The 21,047-nt window shown below is 38.3% G+C and overlaps 3 protein-coding genes across 3 annotated transcripts; all 3 read left to right on the forward strand.

Annotated features, from left to right (window-relative positions):
* Positions 1-9,602: 9,602 nt before the first annotated feature.
* On the forward strand, positions 9,603-10,649 carry LOC141674385 (uncharacterized). The gene has a single exon (XM_074481094.1). It carries the CDS (start codon positions 9,603-9,605, stop codon positions 10,647-10,649), a length of 1,047 nt encoding a protein of 348 aa, XP_074337195.1.
* A 78-nt stretch (positions 10,650-10,727) lies between these two features.
* On the forward strand, positions 10,728-11,303 carry LOC141674386 (uncharacterized). Its single transcript, XM_074481095.1, has one exon. The coding sequence runs from the start codon at positions 10,728-10,730 to the stop codon at positions 11,301-11,303; it is 576 nt and encodes a 191-aa protein (XP_074337196.1).
* Positions 11,304-11,351: 48 nt separating this feature from the next.
* LOC141674387 (uncharacterized) lies at positions 11,352-11,885 on the forward strand. The gene is made up of 2 exons (XM_074481096.1): positions 11,352-11,465; positions 11,559-11,885. The coding sequence occupies exons 1-2, from the start codon at positions 11,352-11,354 to the stop codon at positions 11,883-11,885; spliced, it is 441 nt and encodes a 146-aa protein (XP_074337197.1).
* The last annotated feature ends 9,162 nt before the right edge of the window (positions 11,886-21,047 follow it).

Consider the following 21,047-nt stretch of genomic DNA (forward strand, 5'->3'; position numbering starts at 1 on the left):
CACCTATCAGGCATACTTAATTCTCAATTTTTTTTTCATATGGCACCAAAGGATTTAATCATTGATGGAGCAAAGTTTGTTCCAAAAAACTATGCTGCAATTCTTGATCATGCTGACGCTCCGTCTGAATTGTACTTTGTGCAAGATCTTCTTGCACATAGTGAGGTTGGGTACGCCTTAACTCAGCCTGAACTATTTTCAAGTCAACAAGTTCTGAGGTTCTGGAGGACTGGCGTTTTTGATGATGGTGGTAACCGTGGAACTCCCAGTATTATCTTCCAAGTGGGTGATTCATCTTTTGTAGTCACTCCTGGTACATTACGCAGGGCTTTACATCTTTCAGAGGATTGTACTTTCTCCGTTCCAGAGGACTCAGCCCTTCGGGAGTTTATGGCTGAATTGGGATATGAAAAGAGTCTGACGAAACTTGGACAGTTGAAACGGGCTAATATCAGAAGAGAATGGAGTTTCTTCTTTGATTGCATCACCAAAGCTTTTGGCAATAAATGTTCGAATTTTGATGCTATTCCCATTATGAGTCAGCACATCGGGTATGCAATTATCAATCAAACTCATTTTGATTTTGCAACTGCTTTAATTGGTTTTATTGGGGATAGGATGACAGAGGATCGAGATGTTGTTTATTTTGCTAGATTCTGTCAACTTATTTACACTTATTGTACTGATGAACCTCAGTTAGTCAGCACCCGAACCCCATCTTTTAAGGTTGCAAAAAGGTACTTTAACGACCTGATAAATGCTGATACTAAGAAATCAATGGTGAGATCATTACAGATTCCTCAGTCTGTGAAACAGATTCTGGTAAATGCTGATCCTGCTACTTACACATCTGTTTACTCAAATGTTCAATCAACTCACCATAACCAAAATCCATCAACTTCAGTACCTACCTCTCATTCTACTCAACCTACCCTCAGAACTTATCTCAAATCCTATCTCTCCACTTCACAGACTGCTCAACCTTCTTCTTCAGCACCTACTGTGAAGCCTACATCCTCTAGGCCAAAGAGAACAAAGACTGTTCCTCAAACACCTCAAAAGAGGAGGAGAATTACTTTGAGAGATGAATCAGATTCTGAGGATCAGATTCCTTCTTCAGAACCTGTGGTAGATGAAGCTGAGAAGGCAACTTCTCAGAAGGATTCTGCAATTGGGGGTTCTAGGCTTCTCAAGAGGCTTAGACGTATGACAGTTCCTGAAACTCCCAAGGAATCCAAATCAACAAGGAAGTACAAGAAACAGAGGGCACACAGGCCAGTTTCAGATGATGAGGAGGAAGCAGCTAAGGAAGGGGATCAGGAATCTCTGATCTCACAAGACAAGGAATTTGCTCCAGTCACTTCTTCTCCATCAACTCCATCTCAGGAAGCTGTATCTGACAAGGCTAATTCACCTTCTGTGTCTCTTGTTGATCCAGGCACAAGTGCTGAAATTGATATTCAGAACCTGGTTGTGCCTGAAATACTTTTCTTAGAAGCTCCAACAGCAAATAATACCTCTCCAACACCTGTTATTGATGCTGTTCAAACTCCAGAGTTATCAACAACACCTTCTCTGCATCAAGATGCTGATGATCAGATTTTAGGTGAGCATCAGGATATGGCTGTTGATCAGAACTTAGTATCAGATCAGCAATTAGAGGATGTTGAAGCCTCCATTGCTACTCACACTGTTGTCTTATCAGAAGATACTGATTCTCTAAGTTCTGATGCTGCAAATGTTGGAGATACTGGTAAGGCTGCTACAACTGTAGATGCTGATGAAGCAGGTCCTTCAGGACATACTCCTCCACTGACTCTTCCTAAGTCTGAACTGGTAAAGGAGTTTGTTATCAGGGATGCACCAGTACCTTGGAGTGAAACTCCTGCAGGTCAGGAGTGGACTAAGGAATGGAACTCAGTTTTATGTGTTCCAAATGCTTTACATCTTGCTGAGCACTTGACTAAAGCTGATGAAATGTTAAATTCTGATGATTTTAAAACCCAGCTTAGAGTCACTGCATTGAGTACTAAACATCTACAAGGTCTTCATTCCAACACTCATGCAGAGCTACACAAGATTCAGGAGAACTTTATCAAACAGTAACAAGTTTGGAAAATTGATAAGAAAAAGTTCTTCCAACCTACCATTGACAGGGTTGCTTATATTGAGAAAACTCAAGAGAAGCAACAAGCTCAGATTGATCAAATTCTGACAAATCAAGCTTCTCAGCAATCGCAACTTACTGAAATCCAGACCTCAGTGGAACTACTTATCTCTCTTTTATTACCTGATGATGCCAAAAAGGGGGAGAAGGTAATTAAGTCCAAATGCAAAACCAACAAGACACTGCAAGGAAAGGATGATGGAAAAGATGACCAAGGAACCTCTGGAATGGGTAGTGGTCATAGTCAAGGTAGAAGGTTTACATCAAGACAAGCTAGTCACAGAACAAGTTCTGATACTGGGAAAAGAATAAGTTTTGCTGCTGGTAAAAGGATAAGTTCTGATGAACTTCTAGATCTTGATGAGGAAATGTCAAGACAGTTATTTCTTCAAGAAAATCCAGGGATGGACTTGGAAAGTTTAAAGGAAGAAGAAGCCAGACTTAAATTAGAGAAAGTCACATCTAAATCTGAAGCTTCTGGTAAAAAGTTACTTCCAAAACCTAAAGGCATTGTGATCAAAGAAAGGATACATACTGAAGAAACTTTGGCTAGATCACAACCACAGATAGATCCAAGATCCAAGGGTAAAGAAAAGGTTGGTGAACCTATCAAGCCTTATGTACCTCCTGAGGAAGAAGAAATTACTGATGGAAAAGATGATCTTGCTCTTACTTCAAGAAAAGTTCTTAAAACAACCTCTGACATGGCTCAAGTTGTTCAGAGTCAAGAAATTGTAAGTTCTGATATTCAGAAGAAGCAAGTAACCTCTGACAGTGCTCAAGTTAACTTGATATCAGAAAATAGATCTAAAACACTCCTACCAGGATTCACTAAAGCAAAACAGACTCAATCTTTGAAGACTACTCCAAGTGGTTTTGAAGCAAGAGTAGTTACTGGAAAGGAAGCTAGAGATAAAACTTGATTGGGAAGTGCTGATGAAAGAAGAGTACACAACACTATCGATGATCCAACTTCCTTGAGTGAACCAGGTATTGGAGCAACTCCTGAGAGATTGAATCAACTGGAATCTGTACAGATGGTTTACCATACCTACTTGAAAGAATACATCATGTTGTATTTCATGACAGATGGTAGGGTTTATCATATAAGACAAAATGCCATTCCTTTAAAGTATTTTGAAGAATTGGAGCATGTACTTTTCTTACTTCAAGCGGATGACAGAATAACAGAGACTGCTGCAAACTACTTAAAAGAACAGATTCAGAGACAGAAAAGGCTTTATTCTGTTAAGTCTGACAACAGATATGTTCCAAAGTACAGAGATCACAATGGTGATATTGTTGATATGAAGCCTAATACTGCACAGATCAGAACGTATCTTGGTATTAAGGGACTTGAATTCAATCTTGAATCTGACAAAGCTTATGTCATAAGACTAGATCAGGAGTTAAGGAAAGCAAAGATTAATGATCTCAGAGCTGCAATCTTTCAAACTGGTGAAGATACTGCAGAGCTTAAAGGTGTTAAAAGGAGAATGATTGATGAACTAAGATATGCTGAGAAATGTTTGTTGAAGAACTATCTCAGAACAACTCCTGACATCAGAGAGATCAAAAGATGATGAAGCCAAGTCGAAGATATACAACTGCTTAAATTCTGATATTTATACAGATTGAAGTTGTTATCAGAAGTTGAAATTGGTAAAACTTTAAGGACTGTAAGTTGTAGTTATCTAGTCTATTTCTCATGCATTTGTACTTAATGTTATTGACATCATCAAATATCTGTTTAGCTTGTATATTTTGTTAATTTACAAGTTGGGGGAGGTTGTTAGATATATTTGATAATGTCATGGCTAATATGTTTTATGTTTAGCTTTCAGATCTTACGTGAACAGGATAAATCAGTGCTTAACTGTTGATCAGTACTTATACTGGAAGTCAGGACTTAAGGATATCAGTACTTATATTATCAGGAGATAATCATCAGAAGATAGATATCCGAACTTAAGTGCTGGGGGAAAATCAGATAAGGACAGTAGCTGATTAAAGGAAAGAAGATCGAGATAAACATAAGAAGAGATATGCCTGAAGAAGGAATTCCGTGAAGAATGGAATACTTGGAATAGAAGATATCTGATTGATATATTTTAGGAAGCAGAATTATATTCCATATCAATTAGCGATTATCTTGTAACTGTGTAGTATATAAACACAGGCATAGGGTTTACACTATAAGTGTTATCATTATCGAAGTTATTATTCTATATAACCCTAGAAGCTCTCGTGATATTTGTTCATCACTGAGAGGTAACAGTTCTATACTGTAACAGAGCTTATTGTTTCAATAAAGTTTGTTTTCTGTTACTTAAGTTCTTTAAGTTCGATTTGAGTGTACTATACACTGTATTCACCCCCTCTACAGTGTGTGTGTGACCTAACAGTATAATATATGAAATTGAATGCTGATATCTTTTTGATAGATAATTGGTATTTAATTCATTGATATCTTATTTTAATATTTAAAATAGGATGTAACATAATTATTGGTATCTAAAGTACTTAACAAGTATCATTCAATGATATATTTAAAATAGGATGTAACATAATTATGACTCAGATTCATCTGAAGAGTCTAACAAGGATGGGTATTTGCAAACTCCCATTGTACCACCTATGACCTCCTTAAGGATGGCTAAGGTGATTTTCCTTGCATGTACAACTAGATTTTGGTGCTACGAGAGGAGTGATACACTTGTGAGAATGAATGTAAACACGAGTGGAGAGAAGAGTGAACACTTGTGAGGTACACGAAACAGAATCACACACTCACAGTGAGGAAGAAAGAGAAACATCATATCCCATTCCCTATCCCTAAACATTGTTCTTGATACTTCGGGTCTCGAATCTGTTTATGATTGGAACCTAAATCTTAGGGACCTAACATTTATAGATTGGATTAGAATGCTTCGGGACCTAACCAGTTGGGAGCTAACAATTGGTAACAATTGGTAATCTCATAGTTGGGCGGTATAAGGAGTTGGGAATATTGGTCAACATGACGATCAACTATGAAGCCATTTCTACAGAATTTAAAGGGACATGGTTGATCAGACTATGACTTGTTATTTCTTTTCCAACCAAGTAAAATATGATAACTCCTTTAGACAACAGCTGTTAGTCGCTAAACACGCGCTAAAATTCACGCAGGTATAAGCGTTCGCAAGTTGTATAAGATATAAATCAGATTCGTTTCCACAGAGACTGGTTTAGGTTAACTTTGTAATTTATGCACTTATACAACAATAATATGGTTATTATTCAATGCTAAGGCGAATAACAATTTGGGTTTTGATTATACTACGATCATCTATTGACAATTATACTAGAGAACATTAACTAAAGAGATTAAGAGAGTTAAATAATATATAACACAAACATGGAATTCTAACTTCATTAAGTACTTCATTCAATAGCATTTCTGTTCTTAACCTTAGCATGTAATGGTGATAACACTAATCAGATAACATGAAACCGATAATCACCAAATTTCATTGCACAAATACCAAACTACCAGACATCCACAAAAGAGATAGAAGCTGAATAGACAACAATTATATTGAGACCCTATATGTCTATAGAATTTGACAACATAATGGTTTAGTACACAAGTTATCTATCGTGATTATATAGGGCAAGTAAGATGGTTAAAATTACCTACAAATCATGCATAACAATAACACATGAACCTATGCTAGCATGACAAGTTCTAAATCCTTAAATTCACTGTCGCTTCATTAAGAATTAACATGCTATCTTATAAGTTCGCGACTCTCGTAAGACGAATAAGCACAACCAATACTAGGTTATCATACAATCACCACACAATAAGGCATCGAAACAAATCAACTAAAGAAATCCATAAATAAATCTGCTAGAACCCCACAAAAACGATTAGCCCATAATCGGACTCATCATCAACGTGGGTTCCGATGAAAGCATGGTATAATAAACGTAGTCTTTATAAATAACTAATAAACAAAGTACGTAATCCAGAGTATTAGGTTCAAAAAAACAGGAAACAAGAATCCAAGATTATAACTTAGAACAAAGATTGACAAGAATAAATTAGATTTTCTTTGCCTTCGTTGAATTGTGATATAGGTATTCTTGTCATCTTCTCCTTCAGCTCCTTTACGTCACTCTATGAAAAACGTCTCTTATTTAAGTATATATAGCATCCCATACAAAGTAGAAGTCCTCCAACTAGAAGCCAAGCACAATCAGGATATTAACATCCTGACCCGGCGCAGCCGCGAGCTTGATCAGCGCGGGCGTGCTGTGTCTCTGAAGATTGGGCGCAGGCGCGCGCTATGACAGCATGGGCGCGCGCTATGACAGCGTGGGCGCGCGCTATGACAGCGCGGGCGCGATGGCCTCCTAGATAAAATTATGATTTCTTTCTTTTCTTGCTGCAATGAGTTGGCTTCTCGAGCTTTATTCCTTGGACCCCATCCTAACACCATATTAGCACCAAAATAATGCTAATTCACCTGAATTCCGGATTAGTGCCTGAAATGCAAAAACACTAGAAAACACATTAAAACACCAACAACTTGAGTACAAATACACCAATTCAAATATTAATGGAGCGTTACAAAGTGTCATAAATGCCACTCAACATACCCCCAAACTTGAATCGATGTTTGTCCTCAAGCATAAACAGACTCAAAGAACAAGAAATAAAAATGCATGAATGCAACTAAATGAATGCAACGATCCCCATAGAATAACTAAACCAATCAACCAGCAACATTTCAACAACTGCAGTTATTTGCATAAAGATCAATCAAACCTTATAAATCAACCTACAAACTAGAGACGTGCGTGTGTGCAAATGCTTACAGATATACTATCGCAACTAGATCAATATCATGACTCACTACTCATCAATGCAATTGCATGGTTATTGATAAAATAAAAGCTAGACTCAAAATAAATTATAATACTTCAATTCTTATAATGGAGTTTTATATGGATTTATGCTTTTATTCACAACAAGACAACACAAATATGCTTATTTGACCGTGCAATGAGTGAGGTCCACAAAAGATTTATACAATAGTACCCATGTAGCGAGCGTTAGGTTAGCGGATCCCAGACTATAAAAGCCTTAGGTCACTAGGCACAAAGTCCCCTAAGAACTTAATAACTCGAGTACTAAAGGGCCCACTCGTGATCAACTATACATAACACTTATATTTTTTTTCTCTTTTTTTTTTCTTTTTTTTTTCTTTTTCACAAATTTCTGAACGAGTACGTTTCGCTCCATCTCGTTCAACCCTAGACTACTCATATAAATATGAGCCGGCTACTAGCCAATTGACACATAGCCACAATAACTAGCAATGAAATTCAATTTCTCCAATTTTTTAAAAATCCGTGTTATTTTATCATTAAGAGAATATCTTAAATTCTAAATATAAACAAGCGATTAAACCTCAACAAACAACAAACCATGATCATGATCTAGCACTCAAGTAACCTATAAGACTTAGTGAAATATAATTGTCTCTAGCATGCAAATCAATTCGACAAGACTTAACATCACTAAATACGACACCACTACACTAGCATCGATATCACATGTCAATCGGAAAAAATCATCTAAGGGATCATATTATTATGCAAATGCATGAACTATATGAACAAACTATCATAAAAACTACAAAAATAATAAAAAAAACTACATGGAAAAATATACAACTATATGCACTAAAATATCATGAATATGCAAACTATATGCGACTCCCACAAAACATATTCCTTCAACTACTACCCCCAAACTTAAAATTTTCACTGTCCTTAGTAAAGGTAATAGTAAGTAATCAGGCATACCTACTCGGAATCAGGATCCTCACCCCCAACGGGTGGAGTGTCAGGCGTGTCTGGAGGTGGATACACAGAGTCCTCACCAAATACTGGCCACTGGATGTCAACACCTATGGCTCTGAATGCAATCATTAGTGCCTGGGTGAGATCACGTGCAAACCGACTATGGATGTCATGCATCGCATCCATCCTCCTCGCTAGATGCCTATACTGTGTCGTGATCAAACCAACTCTAACATCCGCTCCTGCTTCCTCATGTTCCTGCTGTGATGGACCGGCCTCCTCACCTAGCTGAGATCTCCAAGCAGTCCTGCTCGACTGAGCTACCCCAGCAACTGGCCTCCCACCAGGCAGATGGTCAAAAGAATAACCAATCCCCTTCAAATCAGGTTTGCCTCCATCCCACTTATGCATCGTAGACAAAATGGTGCTGTCAATCGGAGCACTCGGAATCTGGAGCTGCTCGTGTGCTGGCCAATGAACACCAATTGCCACACACAGCTTCGTCACAACAGACGCATAGGGTATTGAATCCATAGTACCCCCTCTCAAGAATCTCAGAATACCCTGGTAGATCACCATCTCAAGGTCCACATAGTCACCCTGAAGAATCCCCCACAATAGTCGCGCACTCTTGAACTTCCAATGAGTCTCCGGCACACACAGAGTAGGTACTATCAAATCCAAATCAAAGTCCTCTGGAGTCCTATCATTCCAGGTGTCCTGACCGGGCTTCCTCGCGGGCTGCTCAATCACCCACCTTATCACATCCGCACTATACTCCACCGTCATCCCCCTAACCATAGTCAGGGCCGACCTTGGCCAGGTGCAACCAATGCTCCAACACTAGGCCCACTGGACTAGGGGGCCAAATTTTTTTTTCACCTGTATATGTATTGATATAGGTGTACAGGAGGTGAAGGGTTTTTTTTAGTTTTACAAAATAGAGACACGTAACTGGTTATACATATAGTCAGTTGATCACTTCATTAATCACCACATACCACTTCATCACTTTATTGATCAATACTTCAGAGAATCAAAGCCCAAAGGTATGCTCTTTTCGTATAACTTTCTTTTCTACTTTTTTATGTAAGTATATATAAATATAATTATATGTAATCTTAAAATTATAGTAGATAAATTGTAATCACAAGAATAGACAATTTTTGTGATTTTTTTGCAGTTTGGGAACTTGTAGGAGGATTGGATCAGAATTGAAGATTTTGACACTACTACACTACTTGTTCATCCTTTTTCCAGGTTCCATTTTACCTCTGCTCTATTGATTTTCTTGTTGTTTTGGTTGAAAAAATGTCGACTAAAAAGTATCTAAGTGGTAATGAGGTAATGAGAAATGGAAAAGAAAAAAGGAGGAAGAAGAAAAATTAAAACCATTACAGGGATCTCTTCAGAAACTTTGGAAGAAAGCTAAACCACCAAGTAATTCTATAGAAAAAGAACATGAAGTTATAGAAACAGAAGTTTCTAATGTTGTAGAAATTTTTGCGGAAGATGAGGATGTAGTTAACGAAGGCGTGAAAACAATGTGATTGAAGAAGAAACTGATGTGCCTGAAAATATGGATAATGAAAATAGGGAAGAAACTAATCCTAGTGAATCTGGTTCTCTATCTTTGAATATTTATGATCCTAGAGTGTGGGATGGATTGGATAGTAAAATGAGGGATTTGCTTATTGAAAATGGTCCAATTAGAGAAACTAATATAAAATTTCCTAAGGATAAATGCAGTAGAGGGTTTTCGACATACTATTTTGATCAGAAACTAAGAAGTGGAGAACTTGCTGACAGAAAATGGTTAGTTTACCCGAAAGAATTAAATAAGGTGTTCTGTTTTTGTTGTAAAGTAGTAAGAAAGGCTCGTGCAAAAAGTAATTTCGAAAGTGTTGGGGTAGATGATTGGGTGCATTTAGGTGAAAAGCTTAAGCAACACGAAGATAGTCTTGAACATCTTATTAACCTTAGAGCATGGGCTGAACTGCAAGTTAGATTGAAAACAGATCAAACTACTGACAAGGATTTGCAGGAACAAATAAAAAAAGATAATGAACACTGGAAGCAAGTTATGATCAGAATAATTGCTATTGTTAAACGCCTTGCAATGAATAATTTGGCATATCGTGGGACAACTGAAAAAATATTTGAAGATTCAAATGGTAATTTTCTGGGTTTTCTTGAGTCTATATCTGAGTTTGATCAAGTAATGAAACACCATTTTAGACTCATTCAGAACAAGGACATTCATTATCATTATCTTAGTCATAAAATACAAAATGACTTGATAGTAACCTTGGCATCAAGTGTAAAAAGTACAATAATAAAGAAAATCAAGGATGCTAAATATTTTTCTGTGATTTTTGATTGCACTCCTGATGCAAGCCGTATGGAGCAAATGACTTTGGTAATCAGATGTGTTGATGTTGCGAGTTATCCAATAAAAATAGAAGAGTATTTTTTAGAGTTTCTGAATGTGGAAGATACTTCTGGGTTGGGTCTTTTTGGTGTGTTAGAAGTTGCTCTTGATTCTCTTGATTTAAATATCAATGATGTGAGGGGGCAAGGGTATGATAATGGTTCCAATATGAGAGGAAAACATCAAGGTGTTTAGAAAAGATTACTTGATGTTAATCCTAGAGCTTTTTATATGCATTGTGGTTGTCATTCTCCTAATTTGGAACTTTCTGATATGGCAAACTCTTGTGTGAAAGGAAAATCATTTTTTGGAGCATATCAAGCTATATATAATGTGTTTGCTAATTCTACTAAGAGATGGAATATTTTGCTTGAATATGTTGATGACTTGACATTAAAATCTTTATGTGTGACAAGATGGGAAAGTTGCATTGAAAGTGTGAAAGCAATAAGATATCAAGCTCCTAAAATAAGAGATGCTTTAATGAAATTAGCTGAAGTCTTTGATGATCCAAAAATATGTTGGGATGCTGGAAAGCTAGCCTTGAATGAATTTTCAAGTTTTGAATTTCTATTGAGTTTGATTATCTGGCATAAAATATTGTATAAAATTAATCTGGTGAGTAAAAACTTGCAATCTGAGGATATGCGTCTTGATGTTGCTATTGCAAGTTTAAAAGGGCTAGTTTCTTTCTTTGAAAAATATAGAGAAAATGGGTTTATGTCAGCCATGGTTGATGCTAAAGAGCTTGCTATTGAAATGGATATTGAACCTATGTTTTTGATAAAGCGTAGGATTAAAAGAAACAGACAGTTTGATGATAACCCTGACACGGAAAGAGAACAATGATCTGCCTTGGAAAATTATAGAACAGATTACTTTATCGTTCTTGTTGATATGGCACTCTCTCAACTGAAGATTAGATTTGAACAAATGGAACTTTTCGAGTCTGTGATTGGTTTTTTGTTTGATGCATCCCGATTGATCTCTTTAGATGATGAAGGCTTGAAAGTTTGTTGTCTGACACTTGAAAAGTCCTTGACACATGGTGATGATTGTGATATTGATGCAAAGCATTTACTTTCAGAATTATAAATCTTACAGGAGATGCTTCCTACTGCAGCATATGAGTATGAAATACCATGGAATTCTCTTAAAATTTTGGAATTCGTGAAGAAGATGGACATGTTTCCAAATGTTTTGGTTGCTTATAGGGTTTTATTAACTATACCTATTACAGTGGCATCTGCGGAGTGGAGCTTTTCAAAGTTAAAGTTAATCAAATCTTATTTGCAGACAAGTATGAGTCAAGATAGGTTGAATGGATTAGCACTTTTGAGTATAGAAAAAAAGATGTTGAAAAATATCGATGTTGAGCATATAATTGATGATTTTGCCTCAAAAAATGCAAGGAGAGATCTTTTTAGATGAAAATTGACATTTGTCGATTTTTTTGTAATTAATATATTATCACGTACTCTTTTGCTATATTGAACTATAAATTCTGCTGTCCTTTCATTTTAATAAGTATTTTAGCAAATTTTTTGATATAAGGGCCCCGAATTTGATTTTCGCACTAGGACTACTTAACCCCAGGGCCGGCCCTGACCATAGTGAAACCATTATTCACCGCCTTTGCATTAGCATAGAACTCACGAACAACACTCATGGGCACAGCAACGGGTGCCTCGCAAAAAAGCAACCCAGCCCATCTTCAAGATCATCTCAAACAACTTACCATCCTTACCCGATGGCATAAAACCTCGCTCCTTTGCTATAGGCTTTAAGAGAAGCCTCGTATACTCTACTTCAGCCTCGGGAGTCGAAAACCTCAGCCTCACACCACTTGCACTCGAAGAATCAGTTGTGACGATGCTTACTTGAGTTCTTTGTCTTTTGGGTGCCATTAGGATTGAATAAGAGAGAATAAAAGATAAGTGTTTGAGAGAGATTTGTGTTTGAGAATTTGAGAAGTGGTGGAGAAGTTTGTGTATGAGCGTATGTATATATAGGAGATGAGAAGAGAATTAGATATGGAATAGAAGTGGGAATTGATTATAGGAATAGTGGGAATTATGGGTTTGATTTGGAGAGGGAAATTTGGGATGTTGAAGAGTAAAATTCGGGTAGAAATTGATTTTTAAAAGAAGTCCCCGATTTTCTCTTCATAACTGCTGTTTTTTTCTAAATCAGGACCCCAGCGTGGCCGCGCACTAGAGCAGCGTGGGCCTGCTCATCTTCCACAAAATCAGCGTGGTCGCGCACTAGATCAGCGCGGGGGCGCCGTGTCTTTGTAAATTCAACGCGGGTGCGCATGGCTTCTGAAGTTGGCCCTGAATTTTTCTGTTTTTCTGATTTTTTTATGATCTTCTCTTTTCTTCTTACTTCCTCTACTTACTAATGTACAACAAACTTGGGTTGCCTCCCAAGAAGCGCTTGCTTTACGTCATTAGCTTGACGTAGAAACTCGAGATTAAACGGACAATAAAATGACAATAACCACCTCGCGATTTGCCATGTCACCATAGTAATGCTTTAACCTCTAACCATTTACCTTGAATGTTTGGCCCGGATCATTCTAAAAAATCTCCGCCGCTCCATGTGAAAACACAATTTTGACCACAAACGGCCCTGACCACCTTGACTTCAACTTTCCAGGAAAAAGATGGAGACGAGAGTTGAACAAGGGAACTTGTTGCCCGGGCACAAATGATTTGAGCACTAGACCCCTCGTGCCACATCTTGACTTTCTTCTTATACATTTTGTTGTTTTCATATGCTTAAAGTCGAAACTCATCGAGTTCATTCAATTGAAGCATCCTCTTCTTTCCGACTGCATCTAAATTAAGATTCAACTTCTTCAAAGCCCAATACGCTTTATGCTCTATCTCCACTGGTAAATGACACCCTTTACCATAAAACAACTGAAACGGCGACATTCCCAATGGAGTCTTGTATGTTGTTCTATACGCCCAAACAGCTTCGTCAAACTTTAAAGACCAATCTTTCCTTGATGGACATACAACTTTCTCCAAAATGTGCTTGATCTCTCTGTTAGACACCTTAGCTTGACCATTCATCTGAGGATGATAAGCTGTAGCAATGCGATGATTCACATTATACCTTTGCATCATAGCGGTGAACTTTCGGTTGCAAAAATGCGACCCCTCATCACTGATTATGACTTTTGGAGTTCCAAACCTTGTGAATATATTCTTGTGAAGAAAATTAAGCATTACTCTTACATCGTTCTTTGGAAATGCCTTAACTTCAACCCATTTTGACACATAATCAATTGCCAACAAGTTATACTGATTGTTACAAGATGAGACAAATGGCCCCATGAAGTCAATTCCCCAAACATCGAAGACTTCAACCTCGAGAAGCACATTAAGAGGCATCTCATCCCTCTTGGACATATTACCCACACGTTGACATCGATCACATTTCAAAACAAACTGATGAGCATCTTTAAACAAGGTCGGCCAAAAGAAACCTGCTTGAAGAATACGAGTTGTTGTCTTTTCTCCACCAAAATGTCCTCCATAAACCGTTGAGTGGCAATCTCGCAAGATCCCCTCCGTTTCGTTGTAAGGAATACATCTCCTGATGATTTGGTCAGCTCCTTGTTGAAAAAGAAACAGCTCATCCCACATGTACCACTTCACGTCATGCAGAAACTTCTTCCACTGAGCGTATGTCAAGTCGGGAGGCATGATATTACTCACAAGGTAGTTCACAATGTCTGCAAATAACGGTTCTTCCTCTTGCACTCCAAACAGCTGCTCATCGGGAAAAGACTCATTAATTAATGTCTTATCTTGTGAAGTAGCAATTGGATCCTCTAAAGGCGAGAGATGATCAGCAACTTGATTTTCAGTCCCTTTTTTGTCCTTGATCTCTAATTCAAACTCCTGGAGTAAAAGAACCCATCTGATCAATCTAGGCTTCGAGTCCTTCTTCGAGACGGGATATTGAATTACAGCGTGATCAGTGAAAATTGTAACCTTTGTCCCAAGCAGATAAGATCAAAATTTCTCAAAACCATAGACGATATCCAAAAGTTCTTTCTCCGTAGTAGTATAAATCAGTTGAGCATCATTTAGGGTCTTAGTATATTAGACCACATGAAATATGTTATTCTTTCTCTGCCCAAGAACTGCTCCAACTGTATAGCCACTTGCATCGCACATCATCTCAAAAGGTTCACTCCAATCAGGTGCAGTTATGATAGGTGCCATGATTAAACTCTTCTTTAAGAACTCGAAAGCAGCCACACACTCGTCATCAAACTTAAACGGGACATCCTTCTCCAGAAGATTGCACAAAGGTTTAGAAATATTTGAGAAGTCCTTGATGAACCGCCTGTAGAAGCCCACATGGCCAAGAAAACTACGAACTCCCTTAACATAAATTGGTGGGGGAAGATTTTTGATGACCCCCACTTTGGCTTTGTCCACCTCAAAACCCTTGCTAGATGTTAGTCGCTAAACACGCGTTAATAATACACGTAAGTATATGCCTTTGCAAGTAATATAGAATTATTTCTAGTTCGTTCCCACAGAGACTGACTTTGGTTAACTAATTAATTTATGCACTTATACACCAATGATATGGCTATTATTCAATGCTAACACGAATAAAAAACTGGGATTTTTATTATAACTAAGAATTAAGCTAACAATTATAACTAAGATAATAAGAATGGTTGAATTAATAGATACGACAAACATGGTATTTAACTTCATTAAATACTTCATTCAATAGCTTTATTGTTCTTAACCTTAGCATGTAATGGTGATGAAACTAATTAGATAACACGAAACTGATAAATGCCAACTTTCGTTGCACGATTACCATACTACTAGACATCCACAAAAGAGATAGAAGCTGAATAGACACCAATTATATTGAAACCCTATATGTCTATAGAATTTGACAATATAAAGGTTTAATGCACAAGTTATCTATCGTGATTACAAAGGGCAAGTAAGATGGTTAAAATTACCTACGAATCATGCATAACAATAACACATGAACCTATGCTAGCAGGGCAAGTTCTAAATCCTTAAATTCACTGTCGCTTCATTAAAGATTAACACGCTATCTTATAAGTTTGCGACACTCATAAGACGAATAAGCATAACCAATACTAGGTTATCATACAATCACTACACACTAAGGTATCGAAATAAATTAACTAAAGAAATCCATAAATAAATCCGCTAGAACCCCACGATAATGATTAGCCCATAATCGGACTCATCATCAATGTGGGTTCCGATGAAAGCATGGTATAATAAATGTAGTCTTTATACTGAATAAATAATAAACCAAGTATGAAATAAGAGTAAGGTTCATGAATAAGAAAACTAGCATCCAACTTACAACTTAGAACAAAGATTCATAAGTAAAAACAAGATCTTCTTCGTCTTCGTTGAATCGTGCTAACACAGTCTTCTTACAGCTCTCCTTGTGCTCTGATATATCCGTCTCTAGAAAACGTCCTTTATTTAAGTATATATAGCAGAACCATGCATAATAGAAGTCCTCCAATTGTAAATCAACTAGAATCAGGATTCTGGGATCCCGACCCGGCGCGGCCGCGCGCTTCATCAGCGCGGGCGCGCTGGCTCTCTGACAAATGGGCGCGGCCGCGCGCTAGACCAGCGCGGGTGCACTGTGCTTCTGGAAAAACTTCTGAATTTCTTTAATTCCTACTGCAATCGAGTTGGCTTCCGGAGCTTTATTCTTTGGACATTATCCTAACACCATATTAGCACCAAAATAATGTTAATTCACCTGACTCTTAGAATAATGCCTGAAATGCAAAAACACTAGAAAACACATTAAAACACCAACAACTTGAGTACATTTACACCAATTCGAAGCTTTACGGAGCGTAATAAAATGTCATAAATGCCACTCAACATACCCCCAAACTTGAATCGATGCTTGTCCTCAAGCATAAACAGACTCAAAGAACAAGAAATAAAAATGCATGAATGCAACTAAATGAATGCAATCGATCCCCAATAGAATAACTAAACCAATCAACAAGTAACATTTCAACAAATGCAGTTATTCGCATAAGATCAATCAAACCTCACAAACCAATCTACAAACCAGAGACGTGCGTGTGTGCAACTGCTTACAAATATACTATCGCCACTAGATCAATAATCATGACTCACTATTCATCAAAGCAATCACAAGGTTATAAACAGAATAAAAGCTAGACTCAAAATAAATTATAACACTTCAATTCTTATATTGGAGTTTTATATGGATTTATGCTTTTATTCAAACAAAACAACACACTTATGCTTATTTGATCATACAATGAGTGAGGTCCACAAAAGATTTATACAATAGTACCCATGTAGCGAGCGTTAGGTTAGCGGATCCCAGACTATAAAAGCCTTAGGGCACTAGGCACAAAGTCCCCTAAGAACTTAATAACTCGAGTACTAAAGAGCCCACTCGTGATCAATTATACATAACACTTTTTTTTCTTTCTCTTTTCTTTCTTTTTTTCTTCTTTTTTTCCTTTCTTTTTTTTCATAATTTCTGAACGAGTGCGTTTCGCTCCATCTCGTTCAACCCTAGACTACTCATATAAATATGAGCCGGCTACTAGCCATTTGACACCAAGCCAATACAACTAGAAATGAAATCCCATTTTTCTCCAATTTTTAAAAATCCATGCTAAATTATTATTAAGAGAATATCCTAATTTCTAAATATAAACAAATGATTAAACCTCGACAAACAAACAAACCATGACCATGATCTAGTACTTTAGCAACCTATAAGACTTAGTGAAATACAGTTGTCTCTAGCATGCAAACCAATTCAATAAGACTTAACATCACTAAATACGACATCACTACACTAGCATCAATCTCACAAGTAAATCGGAAAAATTATCTAAGGGATCATGTTATAAATGCATGAAACTACATGAACAAACTAACATAAAAACTACCAAAAATAAAAAAAACTACATGGCAAAATATGCAACTATATGAACTAAACTATCATGAATATACAAACTATACGCGACTCTTACAAAATATATTCCTTCAACTACTACCCCCAAACTTAAAATATTCACTATCCTCAGTGAAAGTAATAGTAAGGAATCAGTCATACCTAATCCGAATCAGGCATACCTAATCCGAATCAGGATCCTCACTCTCAACAGGTCAAGTGACAGGCGTGTCTGGAGGTGGATACACGGAGTCTTCACCAAATACTGGCCACTGGATGTCAACATCGATGGCTCTGAAAGCTGTCCCCAATGCCTGGGTGAGATCACGTGCAAACCTGCTATGGATGTCATGCATCGCATCCATCCTCCTAAACAGACGCCTATACTGCACACTACCCTTCTTTGATGGTTCCTGTAACTGTGACGGCTCTATCTCCTCACCTAAATGAGCTCTCCAACCCGCTTCACGGGTAAACTTTGGCCCAACAGCATAATACTGATCAGCTGGTAGCTTGCCTGGAAGTATATCAAACGAATAACCAAGCCCCTTAGGATCGGGCTCACCACCATGCCATTCCACCATGTTCAATATAATCGAACTATCAATAGCCGAACTAGGGAGCTGGAGCTGCTCATGTGCGGCCCAACGAACACGAACTGCCACACACAACTTCATCAATATAGACGCTTAGGGTATAGAACCCGTAGTGCTCCCTCTCAAAAATCTCAGAATACCATGATGAATAATCCTACCAATGTCCACATAATCACCCTTCAGAATACCCCACAATAAGCGTGCTCGCTCCACAGTAACCTCATGCATATGAGAAGATGGCAAGATATTAGCACAAATAAAGGCATTCCAAGCGTGTGCAAACCTGTTCATACAAGAAGCAGGAAATGTGGCATAAGCAGTTGTGCCCCTCTTGAGCTTCCAATGAGTCTTCGGCACATATAGAGTAATAACAATCAAATTTAAATCAAAATCCTCTGGAGTCTTATCGTTCCAAATGTCCTGACCGGGCTTTCTCGTGGGATGATTGATCACCATCCTTATCACCCCTATACTATACTCCACCTTCATCCCCCTAACCACCGTGAAGCCATTCTTCACAGCCTTCACGTTCGCATAGAACTCGTGAACACCACTCATGGGCACGGTAGCGGGTGCCTCAAAAAAAGGAACCCAGCCCATCTTCAGAATCATCTCCAACAGCTTACCATCCTTCCCCGATGGCAGAAAACCTCTCTCCTTGATGATAGGCTTCGAGAGAAGCCTCGTATACTCCGCTTCAGCCTCGGGACTAGAAAACCTCGGCCTCACACCACCCGCACTCAAAGAATCGGTGGTGTTGCTGCTTACTTCTGTTCTTTATCTCTTGGGTGCCATTGGAATTGAGTAGAGAGAATCAGAGTTTGAGAGAAAATTTGTGTTTGAGAAATTTGTGAAGTGGTGAAGAAGTTTGTGTATAAGTGTATGTATTTATGAGAGGTGAAAAGAGAATTATATATGGAATAGAAGTGGGATTTGATTATGGGAATAGTGGGTGTAATGGGTTTGATTTAGAGAAGGAAATTTAGGATGTGGGGGAGTAAAATTCGGGTAGGAATAGATTTTATAGAAAAAATCCCGTTTTTCCTCTTCAAAACTGCTATTTTTATTTTTCAGAGTCGGGACCTCGGTACGGCCGCGCGCTAGGACAACGCGGGCATGCTCCACTTCTGCCAAATCGGTGCGGCCACACGCTTAATCAACGCGGGCGCGCCGTGTCTTTGTAAATTCAGCGCGCCGCGCGCTAGATCAGCACGGGCGCGCCTGGCTTCTGAAGTTGACCCTGAATTTTTCTATTTTTCTGATTTTTTTGTGATTTTATCTTTTCTTCCTGCTTCCTCTACTTACTAATGTACAACAAACTTGGGTTTCCTCCCAAAAAGCGCATGTTTTATGTCGTTAGCTTGACGTAGAAACTCGAGATCAAACGGACAACAAAACGGCAATAACACCTCACGGTTTTTCCTATCACCATAGTAATGCTTCAACCTCTGACCATTTACCTTGAATGTTGGGCCCGGATTATTCTCAAAAATCTCCACCGCTCCATGTGGAAACATAGTTTTGACAACGAACGGCCCTGACCATCTTGACTTCAACTTTCCAAAAAAAAGATGGAGACGAGAGTTGAACAAAAGAACTTGTTGTCCCGACGCCAATGATTTGAGCACTAGACCCCGATCGTGCCACCTCTTGACTTTCTCCTTATACATTTTGTTGTTCTCATAAGCTTGAAGTCGAAACTCGTCGAGCTCATTTAATTGGAGCATCCTCTTCTTACCAACTGCATCAAAATCCAGGTTCAATTTCTTCAAAGCCCAATACGCTTTATGCTCTAGCTCCACCGGCAAATGACACCCCTTACCATAAACCAACTGAAATGGCGACATTCCCAATGGAGTCTTGTACGCTGTTCGATACGCCCAAACAGCTTCATCAAGCTTCAAAGCCCAATCTTTCCTCGATGGACATACAACTTTCTCCAAAATGAACTTGATCTCTCTGTTAGACACTTCATCTTGACCATTCGTCTGAGGATAATAAGCCGTAGCAATGCGATGATTCACATTATACCTTTGCATTATAGTGGTGAACTTTCGGTTGTAAAAATGCGACCCTTCATCTCTGATTATGACTCTTGGAGTTCCAAACTTTGTGAATATCTTCATGTGAAGAAAATTAAGCACCACTTTTACATCGTTCGTTGTTAACGCCCTAACTTCAACCCATTTCGATACATAATCAACCACCAACAAGATATACAGATTGTTACAAGATGAGACAAATGGCCCCATGAAGTCAATTCCCCAAACATCGAAGACTTCAACCTCGAGAAGCACATTAAGGGGCATGTCATCCCTCTTAGACATATTACCCACACGTTGGCATCGATCACATTTCAAAATGAACCGATGAACATATTTAAACAAAGTTGGCCAAAAGAACCCTGCTTGAAGAATACGAGCTGCTGTCTTTTCTCCACCATAATATCCTCTATAAGCCGTTGAGTAGCAATCTCGCAAGACCCCCCCCCCCGTTTCGCTATAAGGAATACATCTCCTGATGATTTGGTCAGCTTCTTGGAGAAAAGGAAACGGCTCATCCCATATATACTCCTTTACTTCATGCAGAAACTTCTTCCTTTGATTATACGATAAGTCGGGAGGCGTGACATTGCTCATAAGGTAGTTCACAATGTCTGCGAACCACGGTTCTTCCTCTTGCACTCCAAACAACTGCTCATCGGGAAAAGACTCATTTGTCAATGTCTTGTCCAGTGAAGTAGCATTAGGGTTCTCTAAATGCGAAAGATGATCAACGACTTGATTTTCAGTCCCTTTTCTGTCCTTGATCTCTAACTCAAACTCCTGAAGTAAAAGAACCCATCGAATCAATCTTGGCTTCGAGTCCTTCTTCGAGACGAGATAACGAATTGCAGCATGATCTGTGAAAACTGTCACCTTCGTCCCGAGTAGATAAGATCAAAATTTCTCAAAACCATAGACAATAGTTAAGAGTTATTTCTCCATAATAGTATAATTCAGTT

Source organism: Apium graveolens, chromosome 7 (genome assembly GCF_009905375.1).
Source record: "Apium graveolens cultivar Ventura chromosome 7, ASM990537v1, whole genome shotgun sequence".
Taxonomy (NCBI): domain Eukaryota; kingdom Viridiplantae; phylum Streptophyta; class Magnoliopsida; order Apiales; family Apiaceae; genus Apium; species Apium graveolens.